General features: G+C 39.1%; 1 protein-coding gene across 15 annotated transcripts in view; it reads right to left on the bottom strand.

The window, feature by feature from the left end:
* The window catches only part of prom1a (prominin 1a), a 55634-nt gene that overhangs the window by 21373 nt on the left and 11390 nt on the right, over positions 1–22871 (bottom strand). For 9 of the 15 annotated variants that reach the window (XM_027154761.2, XM_027154767.2, XM_027154763.2 and 6 more), the window contains exons 2-7: positions 10526–10584; positions 9896–9922; positions 6868–7073; positions 809–929; positions 190–253; positions 11–100 (exon numbers count right to left, since the gene is read on the bottom strand). In XM_027154761.2, coding sequence (XP_027010562.2) covers positions 11–100; positions 190–253; positions 809–929; positions 6868–7073; positions 9896–9922; positions 10526–10584 — 567 coding nt within the window. Of the gene's footprint in view, positions 1–10; positions 101–189; positions 254–808; positions 930–6867; positions 7074–9895; positions 9923–10525; positions 10585–12087; positions 12243–22871 lie in introns of all 15 variants that reach the window. The other 6 variants (XM_027154765.2, XM_027154770.2, XM_027154766.2 and 3 more) reach the window with 3 other exon arrangements.

Here is a 22871-nt window from a genome sequence, read left to right as displayed (position 1 = left end):
AATGTTCTACCTCCAGCCATGTTCTGTGACTCATCCAGAGCAGGTAGCACCACCTTTCCCAGCTCTTCATGTATCCTTCCACCCAACAACTGACCTACATCTACACACAAACACACACACAAACACAGAGTCAACACCCAATGAATCTACGTATTGGTCAACAGACAGTAACAAACTGTATATACTTACTGTCTAGATCACAGAGCACATGGTTCTTGGCTGTTCCGTATTGTGAGACCAAGTAATCTATTTGCTGAAAAAGAAATTATTCAAAACTTATTTACAATCTAGAAGTAGAACAAATACAATAAATATATATCCATCGATTAATCAGTAGATCATCTACTCGTTCAATTCTAACACTAGTCATTCATCTGTCCACTTTTTCAACTACGTATCGAATCCAGCGATCTAGCGGACAATCTATTTAACCATCCATCTATGCATTGACCACCCCATCCATCCATTTTACCTCTACCATCCATTTATTCATCTTCACCCATCCATCCACCCATTCATTTGCTAGGCCATCCATCCATCCATTAATCATTAATCAATGTTCATCCTCCTAACCATTAATCTATTCCTCTGCCCATTCATCCATTTACCAGCAATTGAAGGGTAAGAGCCTTACTCAGGGTCCCATCAGTGGCAGCTTTGTGTTCCTGGGATTCCAACTCACGACCTTCAGATCGGTAAACCGACAGCTTAACCACTAGGCTACCCCTTCATCAGTTTATCTTCCCACATCACTCAACCAATTCATCTATCCAAGCTGTGTCATGCAGGGGAACATCAGCATTCTTACCAATGGTGTGTTATTAGCAAAGGTGTACAGGTCTTTCAAGTTAGTATTGACGAGCCTCCTCATGGTCTTCAACTGAGAACTCAGGTTCTGATTGGCTGCATATGCACACAGAACCCCAGCACTGGGGGATAAAAAAAAAAAGAGAAAATCTTAAATCTTAAAATCTTTCTACACACATATTTCTAGATAATTCTGGAAACAACTAACCAGCCAGTAGATGGCAGTGCACACACACACGCACACACGTTTTCCACATGCATTACATCATTCTCAGTGAAATGAACAATAATCACTGTAAAACTTTATAAAAAGATTATTGAACTAATTTGCTAATATGTCCATATTGTTAAAACAGGTATCCTATGGTTTCTGTTGTATATAAAGGCTCTTGTTAATTTGAATGGCTACATTCTTTGTCTCAAAAGGCAAATAAAATAAATCTTCATCTATTAAAAAACAACAACAAAAAAACCCAAACATTATTATTCAGATGAGAGAACATGATCAAGTATCTTCACTGATCAGATTCGAACACCTTCAACTGAACACCGCAGGTAGCAGCAGAAAATGCGGGTATGAAGGACAGCTGCGTTTTCATTGCCATGTGGTGGAATGGAAAAAAAAACTTTACATGTTGAAAAATGTGTCATTCTCACGAGTCAGGGGCTGCATTAGCAGAATGCTGGCTCTATAACAGGCTCATTTGAAGTGAAATGGTTTAGAAAGAGCATTGACTCAAAAATGGCTTCCAAAACCTGGGGAGGTTTAAACCAGAGATGTTAGAAACCAGGGGAATTCTGGTCAAACTGTGAAATGAAATGGTCCATATCTGAGGTGTCATTGGTGCAAAATGAGATGCCTTCAGGGAAAACTGGAGAAAGATATTGAAAGATAAAAATACATCATGCCTTTCTTATTGCGCGAGTCAAAAATCACTCCTGTTCTTATCTCTTTTTACACTAATGCTAGCAAGTAGCAAGGAAATCAACGCAGAGTCATTCAGTGAGTTCTGCTGACCTAATATGTCTCTTAAAGCATTGCTGTTGTATGGTGTCCAAGAGCTCATCTCTGTTTTGATGATGATCTTAGTGACCCTTAAAGCTTTTAGGATATTTTGACAACAAGGATGAGATTATAAAATTACCTCATGAGCATTAAATCAATAACAATCAAAGAAATTGATTGGGGTGAAAGAATCACACCTGTCTAGCAAAACGTCTTCAAGGATATATTAACTGATATGTTAAACAAGGTTAGAGAGTAGCCAAAATATAAACAATTCCACGTTGTCGTATTAGTCGAAAATATTTGTGTTTTCTCAAAGAAGAGACATATTATTGGCAGAAAAACATAGCCATGGTGACTCCAAATGGATTTTACCTCCACACTGACACACATACAGCTCCAATACAACCAGTTTAAAATATTGTATTGTGACTGATGTAGTATGAGTTAGCATATTAGCATTTGTTTTGCCTTGAATTATGACACAAAGGAACAGGACAAGACAAAAGTTTGAAAGTCCAGAGAAGGTGATTCCTGTTTCCCCATCCTCCCTCTGAACCTCAACAGCTGAACTCCTAACCACAAAGAGGCTTTGTTATTCTCCCTCTCTCCCTCATAATGTTTGTCCTCTTTCCTTTTCAGTAAATATGCTGTCTGTTTGGGCCAAATGGGTCAGGAGATCAGAGATACAGTGGGAACAAAGCAGAACTAAAAATGATGGGAGTCTCTGGGACACGTGAAGAAAAGCACCCGCTCAAGGAAAAGAGCTCACAATTCAAGCAGAGAAACTCGAGATTAATTTTCTGCTGGAAGCCATTTTGGAAAAATACCGCCACCCAGATGCGACAGTTCCAAAATAAATGTGCAAACAAGATTCGACACCTTATTACGACAATGTTGCCAGGGCAGGAGAAGAAATATTCGCTGTCATTTTTAGACATTAGCTAATTTTGTCTGAAGTGGGCATTACATAGCAAAAGAACATCAAATCTGAAATTGAACACACTTGGTGTGAAGCCTGCAGGGAATTGTGCAGCGTGTGTATTCAAACATTTAAATTTCAGGCTAATCATTTTAGACCTTGCGCTCATACGCTTAAGGGTCATCTCTTGCAAGGAAACTTGACTCTTTGTTTGTTGTTAATTTTACTAAATTAAACAGTTTTCTCTTTCTAAATGACAGATTTTACACTCACCCGGGTCGCTAGCACTCTAGCTAGCCATTAATTAGCTAAATGATGGCATTTTTTTTTTAAAGGTATATCCACGTATTACATAATTTATACTAGCAAGCTTCTACCATTAGCTATCATACTGTGAAAAACAGTAGTCATGTTTGTTCTATATCATGTTTTCAATTCAGTTATTAGTCTTCTAGCGTAGGAAATATTGAAAAATAAAGAAGTGGCAGGGTTTTTAGGCACAACGTGTTTTCTTTTTAATCGAAAAATTTTTAATATACAAGTAGAAAGCTTAGCTACTCTCCAGCAGTATTTTGTAGTTTTCTTAGCAAAGTCTGATTGAGAAACTTTGGGCTTAATCTAGCTAGCTAGCTAGCAAGCTAGCTAATGTTAGGATCTATCAGAATAGTGAACTCTATTAACTGATTCTAGCTGGTTCAGCCCCTTATTTTTTATAGCATTGGTTAGCTTTAAGTTAAAAAAAAAGGCACGGAACAAAGACTAAACATTCGACTAATAAGTACTGACATAAGATGTAGGGGGAATCACAAGATTTAATACTTAAACCCTTCAAGTTTCAATGTTCTTTGTCATTTACACTCACATGCCTCTGTGTCATCTCACCAGGATGCAACACATGCTGCTTCATTTTCTGAACTAAAGCTACAAAAGTTTTGACATAATTAAGCTGCTTCATTTGTGTTGGTCCATTGCACAGGAAAATGTGGAGTGTGCTTGGTGGGCCTGAGGCTTATGTTTCTGATGCACAATGCCCTGCTGTATTCCCCCCATGTTCCCGCTACGTTCCTAGCTGCCTCACTGGGGGTTGTTTGAGCTCCAGTGGGGGTGAGAACCCCATTAAATGCCTTTCTAAACATGGGCTGACCCACCAGGTTTGGTTTCACCCAACAACAACTCTGTTCCACATCCACTCACTGGCTTTGCTCTGGCCTGAGCTGCAGAGATGAAATTTGAGCAGCGCTCTCTGGCAAAACAGTCCAGAGTCTGATTGAGACAAAGACAGTCACTGTGATGGGATGTGGAGATGCACGGAAAGTGAAGAGTGAAGCAAATTTATCAGGAGGCACAATCTTTTTTGAAAAGCACGCCTGATCCACTCCTAACCTTCAGTATTTAGCGAAAGATGTCAAATTGGCCAAGGACATTTCTTTTGATTTTATTGCAAATCAGCAAAGTAGTGTTTTTAACAATATACAGAAAGCCAAAGTTTTCGATATTTAAGTATGCTCCTGGGTGGGACTGAAATAAATATGATTTTTTTCTAAGATTTAACAAAGAGCTTACATCTATTAACAACAGATGCCATCGTGTTAAATCCTTTGCAATACTGCTTATTTAAATTGTATAGGTACTTAAGTGGCATAACTGTTTAAAAAAACAAAAAAAAACAGGCACATGATTATTTGTTGTGTTCTGTCTCATCCTGCAACCATTAATGTTTCACTCCAGTTTCCAAATTACCCCTTGCCCTTGTGTGAGGAGAGAAAGTAGGCCATGGCAGCCTGGGAACTGAAGTGTAAGACAATCGTTTCTCTTTTCCATTCAGAAGATGAGGACACAACATTCTGGTCATATGGTTATGTCTCTCCTTCCCATCTGTAATTCACAAGTGCTAGAATATCCTTATATAATTCCTAGCAAAGGCCATTGCACATCACTGGACAATGCTAGCTAATGGATGTCTGATTTTTTTTCACCCTGAAAAATGCAGAGTTTATGTTGAGAAATATCAGATCACAAACACAACTGAACCATACAGAATGTCGCGCATGGACCTAATTTCTTATATTTGATGTCACATCGGTTAAAAATGCTAAAAATAAAAGCAGCCTTGCCTGAAGCCTCTGATCATCACTCTATCACATCTCTTCTCTTGTGGATGACAGCATCTGTGAGAAATGTGACTTTTGTTTTGCAAGCACTGAACAGTCATGTCTGCGTTCTATTTGGATCATATTATGATTTATTCAGTTGTATAACTGGTTCCTGATATTTTTTTATTAAGAAAAAAAGAGAAAAAAAGGGCAGTTCTCCTGCTGTTACTTCTGCCAATAGAGTATAAAAGCGAGAAGCATAGCCCAGATGAAAGGGCACCCTTTGGGAGTAATGGACACAATAGACAGACACTAAGAATGATGAGCATTGTTCAGCAAACTAAACATCCAGCAACATTTTTTTACACTGCAACACATGGTTTAAACCTCATGTTCTAGCCCTCTAAAGCACCTCTCATGTCACTGCATGACAGTAAGTGATCGTATTCCTGGAGCTTCTTGAAGCTAAGAGCTCATCCATGACTGGACTGCACTGTCAACAATGGCCTTTTGAGCTTCAGTGTGATCGTGCTGTAGCATTTTCAGTCAAGCTACTGAAAGACCAGCAGGTACTTGACATTCTTTCACCGTTGTCAAGTCTTTTTTTCACTCCATGTAATTTAGCCCACTCCGGGTTGCCTCTCTGTCCCCTTCACTGTAATAGCTTCATTAGAACCGCTGTGCCATGGTGCCTCCTGGCCCTGGAGATTTAATATGTGTGAGGTGACTGAGCCCCTGATCGCCAAGCAGCCAAGACTTGGCTATGGAATCTCTAATAAAGAAGCAACCAAATAGAGCCATAAAGAACATCACGTTCAGTTTCCTGCTGTCGCCCTCAAGACCTCTGTGTGTCCAGCCTTAAGGGCTACACTATTAATGTACTGAAAATTGGGATCAGTAGAAATGGTTCTTTCAATCTGAAGCTCAGTTGTAGCACCATAAAGCTGTTCATCAGGAACGGATAACTCATGTCAGAGCATGGACGTGTGCTTGTCGCTATGGCAAGTGAAACACTGCCACCATTATGAAACATCAACACTGTACTGGTTTTGAAAATTGTAGTTCAAACTGTTTAAGAAATGAATGTTATAATAGTAATGCAACACCATTCGTTCTCTGACCACATTCGGTATTGTGATTTAATTTAATATAACATATAGCATTTCAATGCTGTGTTTACTTGCTGTTAGGTTTAGGAGCACGACACTTGTATGAGATCATACATTGAGGTCATAAAAATAGAATGTGTGCTTGACATGTAAACTATTTAAGGAAGCTATGTGGGTAGGTTCGTAGGTAGGCAGGTATACAGAGAGCTGGGCGAGTGGTTAGATAGGTAACTCAGTGAATGGGAGGGTAAGTGTTAAGTTGGGTAACTTTTTTAATGGAAAGTTAGGCTTACGTGGGTGTACAGATATAAAAAGCTGAGAAGGTAGAAGGTAGGTAAGTGAGTAAGTGTTTGGAACAGAGGCAGGTCTTTGACATGAGTATAAAATTGTTTTTTTTACAAAACCACACCTTTTACCTACAGCCAAAGTGAATAACAACAGGATGTCTCTGTGGGATGTGCTATTACATTTTTGAGTATAACAATGATATCCCCTTCATCGAGTATACAATGAAGACATGATCTGCCAAGGGTGGTGAGTAAAAAACTCCAGTGGACTGCACAGAGCCCTGTCCTCAACTACTGAACACATCTGCGATGAACAGGAACTCTAAATGAGTGGCTGAGCTCACTAATACTCTTGTGAATGAATGATCACATTTCCCTTACAGCCAGGCTCCAAAATCTAGTGAACAGACTTCCCAGAAGAGTGGAAATTATTAAGAGCAAAGAAAAACAAAATCTAGATTAACGGCAATAGTTCTGGAATAGACACATACAATTGTGATGATTAGGTGTCCATCTACCATACAGTATATTGTCCTTTGTTATATAGAAGATAGAAGATATTGCACATTGAACTGATCTTGAATAAGTAACTGCCACTGTGATTTAACAGATATTCGTATGCTTACACACTCTTAACACTTACGTGATGATGAAGGTGGTGGTGAGCAAGAGCGTGGTAAGCAATCCTCTCTGACAGTCTGCATTTTTCCTTTGTCTCTGGTGCATCTCTCCTCCACAGTTATCGCAGCAGCGGCACATGCAGAAGAGCAATCCAATCAGTGGCACGAGCACGATGAAGAGAATCCCCATGACCGCACACACCACAAAGCCCAGCTCATAGTAACTCACCTGCACAATGTAACATTATTCTCCATGTTGACTAAGTTATGACCAGGATATAAACAGAAAACATTATCTTTAAGTTGTCAGGAGATGTCTGAGACACAAAAGACATTCAAGACTTTTAAAAGTTGACAGATGTAAAGACGGCTATGGCTAAAAATGACCCTGCTTCTGAATAACCATTGGTTTACTATTGCAAAAATCCCAATTTGAGGTTGATTTGACAGACATTTATTTGATGAGAACGTTGTTGATTAGTTTTGTTGATTGAGTATAGTTACTCCTCTTCTAAGATGAATTTATCAATCGATACATTTTTTGTAGTTTCAGTTCCATGATCATGTCCATGTACCTTTATTGTCAGTCACAGTAGCCTTTCACTACAGCTGTCAAAAGCTAAATGTCCCTATTGTTAAAGCTAGTGATAAGAACTAATGAAAGGAACAGGAAAGGTTATTCGTATAACAGGAAACATGATACACACTAAAAAGAGACATCTGATATTATTTTAGAATAATCTCCTTATGGGTCTCTGTGTTTAAGTTCTTCCGTCTTATTGAATTAGAAAAGATCCAGCTCATCTCCAGCCATCTTAACTCCGAGTATGAAAACTACACTCTTTGAAAAGTACTCTCTGATCCTAGTTTAGAAAAGAGTTCTTTCAACAGGTGAAATGTAATAGCAGTATGATAATTAATTACATTTAAATGACGAGAGCTAGCTGCTTAGCCATAGAGCGTGAATGAGCTGATGGAAGCTCGCCAGGCTCCAGACAAGTTTCTTGGTCTGACTGTTTTATGGGAATGTAAAACTAGATTAATGTTCGACAGACATCCAGTTCTTATAGGCCAAGGTGTAGTAAATTAATTCATAGCAAATGGATGTTTTAAGCCCTGACTCACAGACATACATCACTGTAATGTAGCATGAACAAGATAGACTATCCATCAATGTTTGGAAGACTGTCTTCAGTTCTCATTAGCATTCCCAGGCTTGAGTTCAGTTATGAGGTTAACTGGTAAGAATTACCAAGAGAAGTACTGAACAAACTCAGTGAAGGATTGTACCATTACCTCTGAAATTCCCTGTAACTTAATAAGACGTGGACTTTTTTTAGGTCGGGGTATTAGAATGGCTGTGCTAAAAATAGCATATGCTTTCTCACAAAGGGTTTACAGACATGGAAATCCTGTGATCTCGATGATTACCTAAACATTTGGTTCAAGTGACTTTTGGTAAAGAAATTTTTAAATGGATAATTGTTCCATTTAAAGGATTCAAATGGACTGGTCATAAAACATTGTGCTACGATTTTAACAGAAATTAATGTATAGAGTCTATGGACATGTTTGGGATATAATGTATTAGGACTGGGATGCCACAGGACTCAACACGATTTTAAAAGCACAGGCTGGTTTTACTTTTATGATGACTGGCCTTGGTCAAGCGGCACTGTGCAGTGTGCTTACTTTGTTCATTCAATCCTCTTCATTTACTACTTTTTTTCTGATCAGGGTCATTGTGGTTTAAATAATTAGTTCAGTTATATGTAGAAAAAACATATCTGACTAAATTCATTAGAAAATATTGAAGGTGGGTACAAACAGAAATAATAACCACAGGAGTGGGTGAGATTAGTCACACTTTCCGTGGGAGCTGAAAAACGTTCAGTATTTCTGTGGATGGAGGGAGCATACATAGCAATATAAAGGAGTGGGAGGGCACAGTTTGAGTATCCTCAGGGAAGGGAAGATATGTTTCTGTGGAAATGGGAGTGCTTGGTAGAAGTCTCTGCTTAAGCACCCATTTACATTTATTATGTTTGTGTGTATGTACAGTATGTGTATGTTGCATGTGTCTTGGCATTCACTCTGGATAGCCAAAAAAGATTTTCATTGTACAGTAAAACTTGTTTTCCTCACAGTGCATATGATAATAAGTGCTTTGAACTTAAACATTAAAACTATAGTACCTGAGAGTACTGGCTGGTGCAGGCAAAATTTCTTTGGGACAAGCTGATGGTAGCACTTTTAGCAGACCAAATTGTAGTTTCACAGACCACCAGGTACAATCAGCACTCACTATATGGCTAAAAGACTTGTGGTTACCTGACCATCACACCAATGGTGGTGCAGTAATCCCCTACTGGAACTGGCACTGGAAGTATCCTAAACATTCCAGCATGAAAATACCCTTGTGCACAAAGCGAGCTCCATGGTTAGCAAAGGTTAGAAAGGAAGACCTCAACCAAGTGAACAGTGAACAGCATAGAGATGGGCTGGAGTCCCAGGTCTCCTAGTCAGACAGCAGTCTTGTGGCTGAATTGGCAAATCCTCTCAGCAATAGTACAAAATCTAGTGAAAAGCCTTATCTGAAAAAAGGAGGTTATTATAACAGCATAGGGGGGCTAAATATGGAATGGCATGCTTAAAGCATAAACACTGGTGTCGGGTAACTTTTAGGTCTGGTAACTGTTAACCGTATTGTGGCCATATAAGTAAGTGTGGTCAAGCATGGTCAGAGTATGACTGGGAGAGGGCAGACACGTTCAGAACTTCTACAGGACAAGAGTAGTTAAAGTATCGGCAAGATTGTGCAGACAAGGACAATGTATCTCTGGGATAAGTTGAGAAAAGGATTAAAAAGCTGTACACAGCTGTACAATCTAGACCACATTTGTGACACAACAGCATATAAGAGGGAAAATCAGTTAGCTACAAGCAAATGGTGTAGTTTAAGGAAGAAAAGTGGTATTCTAATATCAGGGTGCAGGGTGATAAAGGACAACTGATGGATGATAAGAGTGCTGGCTTCAGTGCACACTTTACCTGCAGTGTCAGAACAATGTTCTCTGGCTGGGGATAGCCAGATGATGAGAAGCATGCAGAAAAAGCAAAAAGAAAACAGGAGAAAAAGAGCACAAAAGATGGTCAGAAAAAAGCACAGGTAGATAACAGGCAAACAAAGCACTTAAGAACCAGGATCAAGATGTAATACTGTGCCAGCAATTTATTTGTATCTAAATAAAATCTAATTAAATCTGCACACTAGGTTCAAGAGAATTTGTAATATACTGTATAGAACTCCCCATTCTTAAGTGTTCCGAGGCAATGGGTATATAACCAAAGAAAATGAGTGAACATGGTTGCAGAGAAATCGTGTGGCACCTCTTACAGCTTGTAAAGACAAGACAAAATGGAGAGGTACAGACAAATCACACTGTTTCTTTCTAAATCAAGGGATCTCTGCTACAAGGGGGCGAATGCTTACTGATGAAAGAACTAATAGATCCTTCTTGTGCTTCCTGCCAAAAAACAATTACCTCTTGCAGCACAGTTGGTAAAACAGGGATGAAAAACTCTCTCTTCGGATATCACTATTATTTAATGGACTGCTGAAGAGCTGACATGGGCAGGACAAAGTCTCTTAGCTCAACTACCTATTCAACACGCACTTACCTTCTGGTACTCAGACTTGATGGCTCCGAATTTGTCTTTTGCCACTTGGATGACGAGATCTGCAATGACAGGGGAGAACAGTGTTTGTTTTGATGCATAGAGGATTCACAGAGAATGAGAGCTGGCCAGATGCTTTGTGACTGTTTCAACAGCTTTAACAGCTGCAGAATCCATGTGAAGCTGCAGGATACACTTTTATTTGGAAAATGGGGGCTTACAGTGAAGTCAAAATGTTTTGGAAGTGTTTCGTCTGAGAGCAGAAAGTAGGTTATTGCCTGGTGCCAGATATAAGGAGAACTCAGTAACTATACGTATTGGCAGTAGCATCTTGTAAATTCATGACACAAAGCAGAAGATATGAGTAAAAGGTTTTTACTTTCATACAAGTGGAAGCTGGCTATATCAGATCTTGTGGGACAAAGTAAAGTTATATTCATTACCATGGAAGAGGTTATTGAACAATGCAAGTTGCTTGTGTGGTTCTGCATTTGTGAGATGTATACAACATTCATTCAATTTCAGTAAATAATTTATTTTGGTCATAGTTTAGTCATATAAATCATGTTTATGTTTGTATGTAAGGAAATTGAACCAACAAATTTGTGGACAGGTCGATCTTTCTGCAGCAGAAAGTCAAAACTTCTGAGAGGAAAAGTAACTGGTCAAACATTCTCTGAGTGTAGATATGATTGATCAAACTTTCTGCAGAAATGGGTGGAAACATTTTGCGAAAGAAGATAGAGATCATCCAACTTTTTCTGAAAGCAACTAGGACTGGGCAAGTTGTCTGTGGAATCAAACAGACTTGGCCAAATAGATGTGAATAGTGAGAGAGGATGGGATCATGTGGCCACAGGTTGAAGAAAGTGGATTGGTGTAACTTTTTGTGGGAGCAAACAGGACAGATTAAACCTTTTGTGGGAGTTGGGAAGACTGGTCAAACTGCAGGAGCTGTAGTGAATGTGATTATTTAAACATTTTGCTGGAGCAGGTACAATTGGTCGAAATATTCTTGGGAGCAGATCCGATTTGTCAAAATTTCTGCGGGAACAGATATAATTGGCCATAGTTTATGACATCATGGTGCACTTTGGATGGGTTAAATGCAGAGAACGAATTCTGAGTATTTGTCGACAAAAAACAACAGATATCCAGAAGGACCTGTGTGGAAAATATAGAGATAAACAACAGCAGTGTCCTCTCGATTTGGTGCAATGCAGGACTTTTCAGCTGAAACACTGAAGTGCTGCGGGAGGAAAAATGCTAATGCTCAATGCTGCTAACAAGTGTGATACTGACAGCCACATGTTCTGTACTCCTACTCTTCTATTTTCTTTCTCAGTTCATTACTCATCTTCAGAACTGATGGAAAATTGAGGAGGGGGTGAGGGTGGGGGTGTCCCAGCAAGGCTTTGCTTTCAACCCAGTAGGCATTTTATTCTTCATAACTACACACGCCTACACATTTCAGGGAGAAGAATCTCTTTCTGCTTAAAGACAGATGTTCTCCATACAAAAGCTGTTAATCATTTCATAATTAAAACACAATAATTACTACTCACATTAAATCTAAGATGTTGATCTGTTGCCACATTTCATCGGTCTTTACAAGGTGACATGAACTAAATGCAAGGCAATAACTTCAATCCTGCAGGAAGGTTGTTAGAGGAAGGATGGACACTCCCACACTGAACGTAGTACCGATGAAGTCTTTTTCCTGTGATAGGAGAATCAGTGAATTTCACCAGAAAACCAATTCCAAAATGGAAAGTTCTTTATCAGTGATGTTCCAAAACAAATACAGAATCAGTTCACTCTTCTTGCCTGCGTATTAGTCATGAGTTTAAAATACTTCACAGATATCTTCTCTCCAACTTCACCTTGGAACATTTCCATGTTTTGACCAGTGAGGTCTATGAGCTAAAGTTGCTGGCTAGCCGGTTTCAAGTATACAGTAATGAAATTTTAACCTTTTACCACAGAACTACTGATTTCTTAGCTCTGATTGGTCAAAAGGCAATGATTCATTTTCTATTAGTGCAGCTCTGGCAGAAGTTCTGGAGGATAAACAAATCATAGGTTTAGGAGTTTGCTCGTTCTCACACGTTGTTGCTATAGTAACCGGTATTTTCACTGGGGCTTGTATCATGGACATGGCACATAATCTAAACCTAATAATGGATTAAATATCGTCTTGTTAATAATGAATTGAATAATGTGGTGGATTACTTTTATTAAATATATTAAGTCAAAAATATGCTCTCTATATTTCTCTCTCTCTGTATGTGTGTGCTTTATGAAGAATGTTGTGATATTCTGCACACCTCCATGACAGTGATTTGCAGGTGACTTGACAGGTATGTGCATGTGCGCTAGAGAACTGCATGAGAATATGCGACAGCAATGCCAGTACTGTTGTGCCAGTAAGCCCTACGGATCAGCGTTAGGCTTAATGCAGCACCATGACGCTGTCTGCGCCTCTTCCACCCATTTTTATTTGAAGCATTTTAGAACAGCAAGACAACTTTTCAATTAATCCAGAGCAGCTGCACCATGTTTCAACTTCTTCACTGTTTCATTACTCCAAACTTGTCCTTATTTCAGTCACATTCCTTCATAATTGCACTCATCCATCCTGTCTTACTTACATCCCCCTACATCTTCCCAGCAGGCCTGTCATCTCTCACTAACACTGCTGCTATCAGGATGCAAAGAGAGAAAGAAAAAACGAGTGGGGAGATATAAGGAGGATTGTGAATTACACGATCTCCCCAGTGTAGCTGTAGAGGCTTGAATGCATTTCATTATATTATCATAATATCATGAGCTTGTCATTGATGTTGCACTTAACTGATGGAACAGACTGATGATTAGTAGGAGTATAAACATAAACCTTTCATGTATCTGTCAGTCACAGTGAATACAGACGTGTGGTCACGCTGTCTGAACGTCTCAATAAAGCAGATTGGCTTCTGTTTATCAATCACAGTACAGAAGAAGTCTCTGTATCAGTCAGTACAAGTAAAGAAGGAGGTTTGATGTCTGTTTCATTCTCACTAAGAAGGAGGTGTAGACTTTCTGTCTAGCAGTGTTAAAATAGGAGGTGTGGCCTCTGTATCTGTCAGTTCCAGTAAAGAAAGAGGTGTGACCTTTGTCGATCCCAGATAGAAAAAAAATATTTATATGTCAGTCCTGGAAAAAAGAAAGCGTGGCAAATGTGTCGGTTTTAATAAAGAAAGAGGTGTGGTCAGTGTGTCCAGATGTCTCAAAAAAGAAAGAGGTGTGGCCTCAATATCTATCAGTACCAGTGAAGGAGGTGTGGCATCTGTGTCATAATCAGTAAGATGGAGGTTTGGCCTTTCTGTCTATCAGTATCACTGTAAAGTAGGAGGTGTGGACTCCGTAACTGTATGTACTAATAAAGATGGAGTAGAGGCCTCTGTCAATCCCAGAAAGTAAATGTGTGGCCTCTATATTTGTCAGTCTTGAAAAAGAAGGAGACGTGACCTGTGTCTGAGGTCTAATGGAAAAAGCAACCCCCTACCCATACATCACTATTAAAACTTTACAGAATCCCCAGGCACAAACAAATCTTTATATGACAAATTTGACAACAATACCCATGCTTCAGCAACAGATTTTTAACAGATGTGAACATCACCCCCTGCATTTACACAGTCCTATGTATGTAGAATTGTAGAATTAAATGTAGAATTAAATCTAGGAATTAATCATACTGTATGTCTCAGCGGGCCTGTTTCTAGCCATGCTCTTAATGCTACTTCACTATTTATTTTAGACTGTTTATTTTAATTTCAGGTACCTTAATGTTCTCTCGATTTATTCTGTTATGTATAAGTATATGTAATTATTTGTACAGTCCCTGTACCATATCTTGTGACTTACTTATTTATTTGTTATTCAGAGCTTATTTGAAGAATGTACTAAGAATATCCTGAAGTTCATCAGCGAGGGAAGGAGGTGAACGATCTTTCCATCGTTACACTCTCAAAGGCAGTGAGTCAGCAACCTTTAAGCGCATCCACTAAAATTTACTAAGTAAAAATATTAAATTGTTTGCAAACCTTTTCATTATATGTCAAGAATCAGTTCCAAACAAGATCTATTGCAGCGGCTCTGACAGACCTGAGATTTCAGCCCCATCTGAATCTCTACTGTGTCAATGTGGCTGTTCGAATATATTCCTGTTTCTATAGTAACAGCTCACTTTTACAGCAGACACTCTGCCTAATCCAAGTCTAATAATAAAAGGACTAAAAATATGCAATATGTAGTGTGATTCAACCAAGAAAAAAAAAGGTTATTCACTGATGAACTCTTTTGTTTAGAGATTTTTTTGGAAGGAGTCTCCAGTGTCAGTTTTTCGTAAGTCAGAGGAAAAATTAAGTTTTCAGGACAGAGGGCTTTGGAGGATTTCAGTAAAATGCCAGTACAGCATCTGTAACATTTTTTTTTTGTCTTAATAACTTCAACAGAATGTACAGAAAGCACGGTTTACAGCAGCTATATCACAAGTAATACATAAAAGTTGTTTGACTGAACAAGGAATGTAACAATAAACCTAATAAATAAGGTTTTATAAGCAAAATTTTTAATATCACCCTGTTCAGTATTTGTCTCTTGTTTATTCTTTTTTTTTTTTTAATAAACTACAATGTTACGATTGCTAATTTTAAAGATAAAAAATTTTAAAGAAAAAAGCTCCATGTAGAACCGGACAAGCGTTAGTACTGTGAGGGAACCTTTAAATATTTTATACAGAAACCCAGAATGGAGACTTTTTAGAAACTTTGAATCCTTCTAAAAGCCTTGAGGAACTTGGAGTGCATGGACTTTATGAATTTTTTTAACTGGATTTTATATGAATCAAGTCACAATAAATATGTAACAGTTAGAGGATGTGGAATTGTGTATACTCTGCATTTTGTTTATTAGGACAAATCCAATAATCCTGTCTGTGTGCAAAGGACAAACAATACTAGATATAAAAAACTGGATAATGGATGACAGGCAAAAGTACAAAATGATAAAGATGCAGACGTATGAGGGGAAAAAACGAGACAGCTAACTAGATAAAAGACTAAAAACAGCAGAGGGTGGAAATATAAGAATCAGGAAATCCAACAATCACAGGAACAAAGATACAAAGACTTGAAAGGGATACAAAAGCAGTCAGAGCTCCTTATGACATGAAATCTATGACAATTTTGCATGGAAAAGATTATATTCGGCGAAACATCACGACTGGGATTAATACAAATGCACCTCAGCTGTATAGAACCAGGGATTTGGGTTCCCTTAAGCTATGCTGTTAAACTGTAGGAGGGTTTTGACACAGGAGGCAGAAAGTAGAAGAGACTGTGTAAAGCAAACAGGAAATATTGTAGGGGATTTGTTCCATTGGTTAAAAAAAAAGGCTACTAACAAGAGACATGAAGAAATTACAGGGTTACTCTTCCACAGCTGTGTGTATCGGAGAGATCAGATTCTTCAGTCTAGTTCGGCATGTGCTCTTGTATACATAAATTCCCATTGACAAGGCCAAGCCTCTGGAATAAACATAGTTCTAGAGCAGGGATAATGCTGCCAGATTTCAGATCCTATAATTACACCAAGATGACTAACTTACTGAGGCAGAATCTCATCCGTGCACACAAAAAGACAAAAAAAAATTATGTTTATTATTATTTTTTTTTTATCTTATGTCACGGTTTAAACTGCAGTACTTATCAGCTAAAAGGCAATGGGTTCGTCAGTAATCTTCAGAAAAATCTTTCACAAATCAGTGAAATTTCATTAGGGGGTAAAAAACCAAACTCACACTTTACACGGTTCTTCCTTATTAAGTTGTTTAGAATTAAAGAAGAAAAACATTTGAATATATGTCTTACTTTGTCTTTAAAGAGTCACTGAAATCAAAAAAAGTTTTTGGACCAATTCTCTTTATACTTATAATGCCACATGTTTTTTTTTTTCTCTAGAATGTTCTCGTGTCCCGTATGAGCAAAATTCCTGTTGTGCGTGCTTATTAGTGTTTGTGACTCGGTAGCTCAGGGACTTGAGTCTTTGCTTTGGTGGCAAGAGACAAGCAAACTACATGAGAACATGAACAATAACAACCTGCTCAAGCACACACAAGGCAATCCGGGCTCCTCTGTAACCATGGAAGCAGTTACCAAGGTGAGGAGCGTGCTCTCACTTCTCTCTCACAAACAGAGATACGGACAAAGAAAGAAGGAAAGGAAAGAACAATCTTCACTTTTATGTGAGAACCGCTAATAAAAAAGGCGTTAAGTGTTGAATGAGTTTAACCCAGTGTTGGAGTTGGTCTGTTCAGAAAAGCAGCAGACAAAATGAAAGATGACAAAGTTACTACATGGACTAAGTTTTTTTAGTGCAAGAGTTGCTTATGTGTGAGGATATAATGTGTCGCATTATAACTTTAGTTTTTTAATTTTACTGTACGAATAGGTCATGGGTTTAAATCCCAGGACTGCTAGCGAAACATTCATGATCTCTTAGCGTATCTCTTTCACATAATTCCTGATTAGAATCTGTTTGAATCAATCACTGTTTTGGAGCAAAACGCCTGGCTCTGGTGCGTTTGACGATGTCACATTGGCGGTAGAGTTCACATGAAAAATTCATAATGTGTGAGCTGTGATGTGGAGCAAAAATCGTGCCATGGTACCAACCCCGAGACTTCCTGTAGGAAGCGATCTGAGTTCGGTTGCAGTGGAACGGTGTCGCAAATCCTGTGAATGCGACTTGTATTCAGGTCCGCACTTGTTCAGGAAGAACACTAACCCGTGTGTGTGTTTTAGCAGAATACACCATTAAACTCTGGACATGTTGCACACAACACTTCATTTTTATTTTTTTTTTAAATTAGCCAATATTTCATTTAACTCAAAATCAATGATTTTTCCAATTACCATATTTCTGAACTGGTGTTATTTTTGCTGTTAGGTTTGTTTAATTATGACCATTTTGATCCAAAACAAACCAAATAAACCAAAAGCATCAATTTGGCCCTACAGTAGTGTGAAAACACTGTTCAAGCAAGTGATGGTGTATCAGATCCATGGATCAAATATCCTGCTAATGTAGCTGTGTCTGCAGCCTTGGATGTAAAATGTGTATAATGTTTACTAGTACAGTATCTTCATACACTGCTAAAAATTTTCCTCAAGGCTTCTTTAGATGAATAAGGGTGCTTCACATTATTAATGAGCTCTACATGGAACCTTTACCCTGAGCACAAAACTGAAGAGCCCTTAAAGTCCTTATGAAGTCCTTTGGCAAACACGCAGTGTTATTATTATGCTGAAATAATTTCCAGGAAGTCAGGGTGGTATATATACAGTCACTCCTCCCCATTTTAAATAGTCAATAGTGTTTAGCATACCTCTCAGCCCAGCCTAAGCATGATGCATTCATTTTATTTCCTTCTTAACCAACAGCCAGAGACACATTTCTGTTGGATGTTGTATGCCTAGTGGTTAAGATGTTTGAATGGTTTGAGTAGCTGTGAGTTTAAATCCCATGTCCACAGAGGTGCCACCTCTGGGCCCCTGAGCAAGGCCCTTAACCCTCACCTTCTCAGTTGTATAAAATTATATACAAATGTAAGGGCGTCTGTCAAATTCAGTAAAATGTAAAAGCCACAAAACATCAAATTTAATTTCATGGGGACTTAAATTACAAATGAACCTTTCTTTTAATAAATGCTGACTATCTGGCTCTTGTTTATCGTCACTCGATGCGGCACTTGCCTCACTGTGCGCTCGGTGTTCATGCTGGATTCTGCCTCTGTATAAAAGCATCATTTCAACGAACAAGCGATGTTCCTGCGGCAGAGCAGGCTGAAGGATCCGCTTCACCGTTGGCATGTTTGGAATGCAAATGAAAAGAAGGAATGTGACTCAACAACTAATGTGGACTTCACAGGCATTTTCGACCAAAGAGCATCATCATCATCATCATCTCTTGCGGGAGGACAGTAATTATTCTAACAGACGAGCTAACAAAGTCTGCATTAATCAGTGAGGAGAAAGTGTTACATGGTTCAATCCATTGATTCTGCTGTGCACATCACCTCTACAGGTCTCCCTGGGGACATCATCTGCATAATTTTCTGTTTCTGCATTATTTTTAATAAATATCAGTGCAGGGATGTGGGTGGGTGATTGGACAGGAAGCACAAAGCATAATAAAAACACACTCAGGCAGGAATGCGGCTCAGTGCAGGAAATATCACAGAAGACAATACGGTATGAATGATTTTACAGCACCCTTAGCGCATGGGCATACAGTAACAAATCCCTCCATGATCATAGTGCAATTGATTATAAAAAAAAAAAAACCATACAGCTCTCATTGCGAAAGGAAAGTGATCATGATCAACCAGACTGCATCCGATCAGATTTAGGGATCTGTCCTAATTCTGTCGCTTTACATGTCATACTTCATTGTCCATTTTGGCTTGCCAGTTCCTTATATGGTCAAACTTCCTATCCTTGTTCACACAGCTAATTAGCATCGCCTGGTCCTTCTTTTCCCTTTGTAGAAGTTACTGCATTGTTTTGCCAGTAATTTGGTTCTCTGCTTTTATGTCAATCACAGTGTGTGAAAATTATTTACAATGAGAATGTAAATGCCGGATACTGAGATCCACATACACATTTGAATATAAGGTTTACTGTGGTTTCTTTTTTATGCATCACACCAGCAAATACAACTTCACCCGGCAGAGCGCATTATTGTAATTGAGTTCTATAAACAAGAAATTAATTTAATTTCGGACATTTCGGACACAAGATTGCCAAATGTTCTTTTTATTTTTGCTGCAGACAAAATGATCCTGAAGAAGCATCGGTCAGTTTGTAGCACTTCGACTAGTTATATTAAGTTATATATAATTCAGACACTGATGCAGCGCTACGAACAATGCCCTACATACATCCCGAATTCAAATCAAGCATGTGCTGTAATTTTTGGGCTACATTCAAGGTTAATGAAGCAGGCAACAGAAACTAGTTTTCAGATATGATTATTTTTGCACAACCAGAGCTTCTACAGCAAGAAGAAAAAAAATGGAAGACTAAGATTCAGAGTTGCAGTTTGAGCACAGAAAAGGTGTTTAAAGAGGACGAGGCTCTTACATGATTGATGCTCTTTAGGGAACAGCTTGTTATATTTGAAGATGTGATGATTTACACTAAAGCCATGACTTCAACATAAAACGTGAGAATGTTGTTAGCTGATTCATTTACAGGATCTACAGAGGAGGTAGTTTCAAATGATGGCACGTGCCGCCTGTTGTGTGTATTTGGATTGATGAGTAAGAGGTGTTTCTACCAAACGGTCTAAAATGAAGGAGGAACTCGCAAACTAAAATCTCTCACATCTCTTTCTTTCTTTCTGTCTGTCTTTACTCGTCTACTTGGTTCCCTCTGCTGGTCTCACCTTCTTTCTGTTTATCTGTCTATCTGTCAGCCATCTCTCTTTGTCTTGCTATCACTTTCTGCATTTCTTGCTCTTTCTCTCCATATTTCTTGCCTCCATGTCACTCTGTTTCTCTCTCTTTCAATAACTGTGTCATTCCATCTTTGTCTCTCTTCCTGTCTTCCTCCATCTCTATCTGTCTATTGCTCCCAAACCCTTTCACATGCTCCCTGTTTCTTGCTGTCTCTGTCTCACACTCACTGTCTCTCTCTCTCTCCGTCTCTCACTCACTGTCTCTCTCTTCCTCTCTCCCGCTGTCTCTTTCTCTTGGTCTCTCTCTCTCTCTCTCTCTCTCTCTCACACACACACTGTCTCTTTCTCCCGCTCTCACTGTCTCTTTCTCCCATTCTCTCTCTCTCACTGTCTCTTTCTCCCATTCTCTCTTTCTCACTGACTCTCTCTCTCTCTCTGCTGCTTCCAATCTCTCTTACTGTCTGTTGCTACTTGTCTCTCAATCTCTCTGTCCCTTTCCATCCGTGTCTCTGTCTCTCTCTCTTCCTGAGAGCAGGACGGCTGGAAGCATAGATACAATGTTGTGTGAGAGTGTGAGGGCAGTCGGTGATGAGGTGGGGCATGAGAATATCATCTCTGCCTTAAAAAAAACCCTTGGTTCTAAGTCTCCACTGGTCAAACACCTGGTATCTTTTAGGAGTAGGGTTTTTATGGTTTTTAAAAAAGGTGTTGAAGAGCTAAATGCTGTTTTTTAGCCCAGTCTTGATGCTTTTAATTACAGTATCTTTGTTTCTTCTGATGCAGACATGAAAGGTTTTAAATGCGGCAAAACAGGGCATCTTGTTCGGGCCTGTCCTGAGAGGCAAAGCGACCCCAGGGTTGGACGCAGATGAGCCTGCTCGGGTCGGTACACCTGCGGCTAGAGTTTGGCCAACTGCTGATGGCCCCGGAGCTGCTGCTGTGCCAGATCTGAAGGAGAGTGAACTCTGAGCTCAGCTTGCACCCCAGAAGCCCTGATCAGCTGAACTGACCATGGAGAAGCCCTGCTTGAATTTTGATCATCAGGAGGAACAGCTTAATGTCATTAGTGCTGAGTTATTTTAAAAACCACTACATGGCAAAATACGTTGCAATAGATAATTGCAACTTTCATTCATTCATTCATTTTCTACCGCTTTATCCGAACTTCTCGGGTCACGGGGAGCCTGTGCCTATCTCAGGCGTCATCGGGCATCCCTGGACGGAGTGCCAACCCATCGCAGGGCACGCACACACACACACACACACTCTCATTCACTCACGCATTCACACACTACGGACAATTTTACAGAGATGCCAATTAACCTACCATGCATGTCTTTGGACTGGGGGAGGAAACCGGAGTACCCGGAGGAAACCCCCGAGGCACGGGGAGAACATGCAAACTCCGCACACACAAGGCGGAGGCGGGAATCGAACCCCGACCCTGGAGGTGTGAGGCGAACGTGCTACCCACTAAGCCACCGTGCCCCCCTCTAATTGCAACTTAATATAGATTAATAGATTAGATAGTTAATCGATTAATAGTTTTTCCTCAAACATAAAAAGTTTGTACATGATGTCAAACATTTGAGAAGAGATGGAGTTTTTGTGTTTTTTTTAGTTAATGGAAATCTTCCGTCCGAAGAATCAGATTACTATATTACTGATAACTAAAACTCTGATGACATGTACAAAGTGTGTTTTTTTTTAATGTTGGAGAAGTTTAATGTTTTACATTGTGAGTCTAAATGGAGCAAGAGAATACAACAAGACAGCCAAGTTATATAAACTGATAAAGTAAAAGCGTTACAGGAAACCCACCACGATGGCAGTAATGCTGCCGTTTGGGTGAAGGAGTGGGATGGGTTGGTGATTTTAAGTCACAACACATCACTCAGTGGTGCAGTCGCCTTGCTGTTTACTTGCAATTTATTCCTTGTGGTTATTCAGTAGAAGAAATTAAGCAGAATGCTTTTAAAAATAACTGTAAAAAGGATTATTTAGATCAGAACAATGCAGAACCTCATGTGGCTTCCTGTAAGGCCCTTAGGGACATAACGGAGGCCCATGAGTTACATATGGAGAACTTTTTAATAAAAAACAGAGACGGTACATGTAGGCCCATGCCATAGACAACACCCTCTCCCTGGCAACATTGGATCGGTTTTATGGTTTTAAACTGATTCGTGAAGTGTTTTATTGTTCTACTATTAATCTCTGACCAACATGAATTGTGCACAGAATAAAAGATTGTAAAAAGTAAAAAAAAAAAAAAACTCTCTGATTTACCTCAAGGTTCATAATTCACTCACATCTCACTGCCACCTCACCTGGTCACCTCAGCCATGCTGAAAGAGGGATGTGGAAAGTCCCAAATAATACCTCCGTCATCTCCTGTTCTACCAATGCTTACTGAGGAAACGCTTCACAATGGATTCAACATTTACACACTGCACTTATAATACAGGAAAATCCTGGGAAATATATGACGTAATGATCAAAAATTTGTGAATTGTCTCAGATGGTCAGTGTTTTTTAGGCCAATCTTTAAAGCACTGTTCTGAAAAACAAAACAGTGTGTGTTACATTAAAAACTTTTTTTTGCTCTAAATGTGTTCGTTTTAAATTCACACCCAGTGTGCACATCTTTTTCACCTGCTCAGCCTGACCAGGACCAGCTGATGACCTGCCAGTCTATTTTTGTGCTGCTAATTTAAATGCAAGATTTCATTTTTTGTTCTTTAAATAAAGCATTTCATAATTTAATCCAGGAAAAGAAAACAGCTAGTATATAACATTAGGTAAAGTATTGTGTAACAGCTAACATTCATAACAATAAAGTTGC

Source organism: Tachysurus fulvidraco, chromosome 17 (genome assembly GCF_022655615.1).
Source record: "Tachysurus fulvidraco isolate hzauxx_2018 chromosome 17, HZAU_PFXX_2.0, whole genome shotgun sequence".
Taxonomy (NCBI): domain Eukaryota; kingdom Metazoa; phylum Chordata; class Actinopteri; order Siluriformes; family Bagridae; genus Tachysurus; species Tachysurus fulvidraco.
The sequence above is the reverse complement of the archived record's forward strand: the minus strand, read 5'-3'. Positions and strand labels throughout refer to the sequence as shown.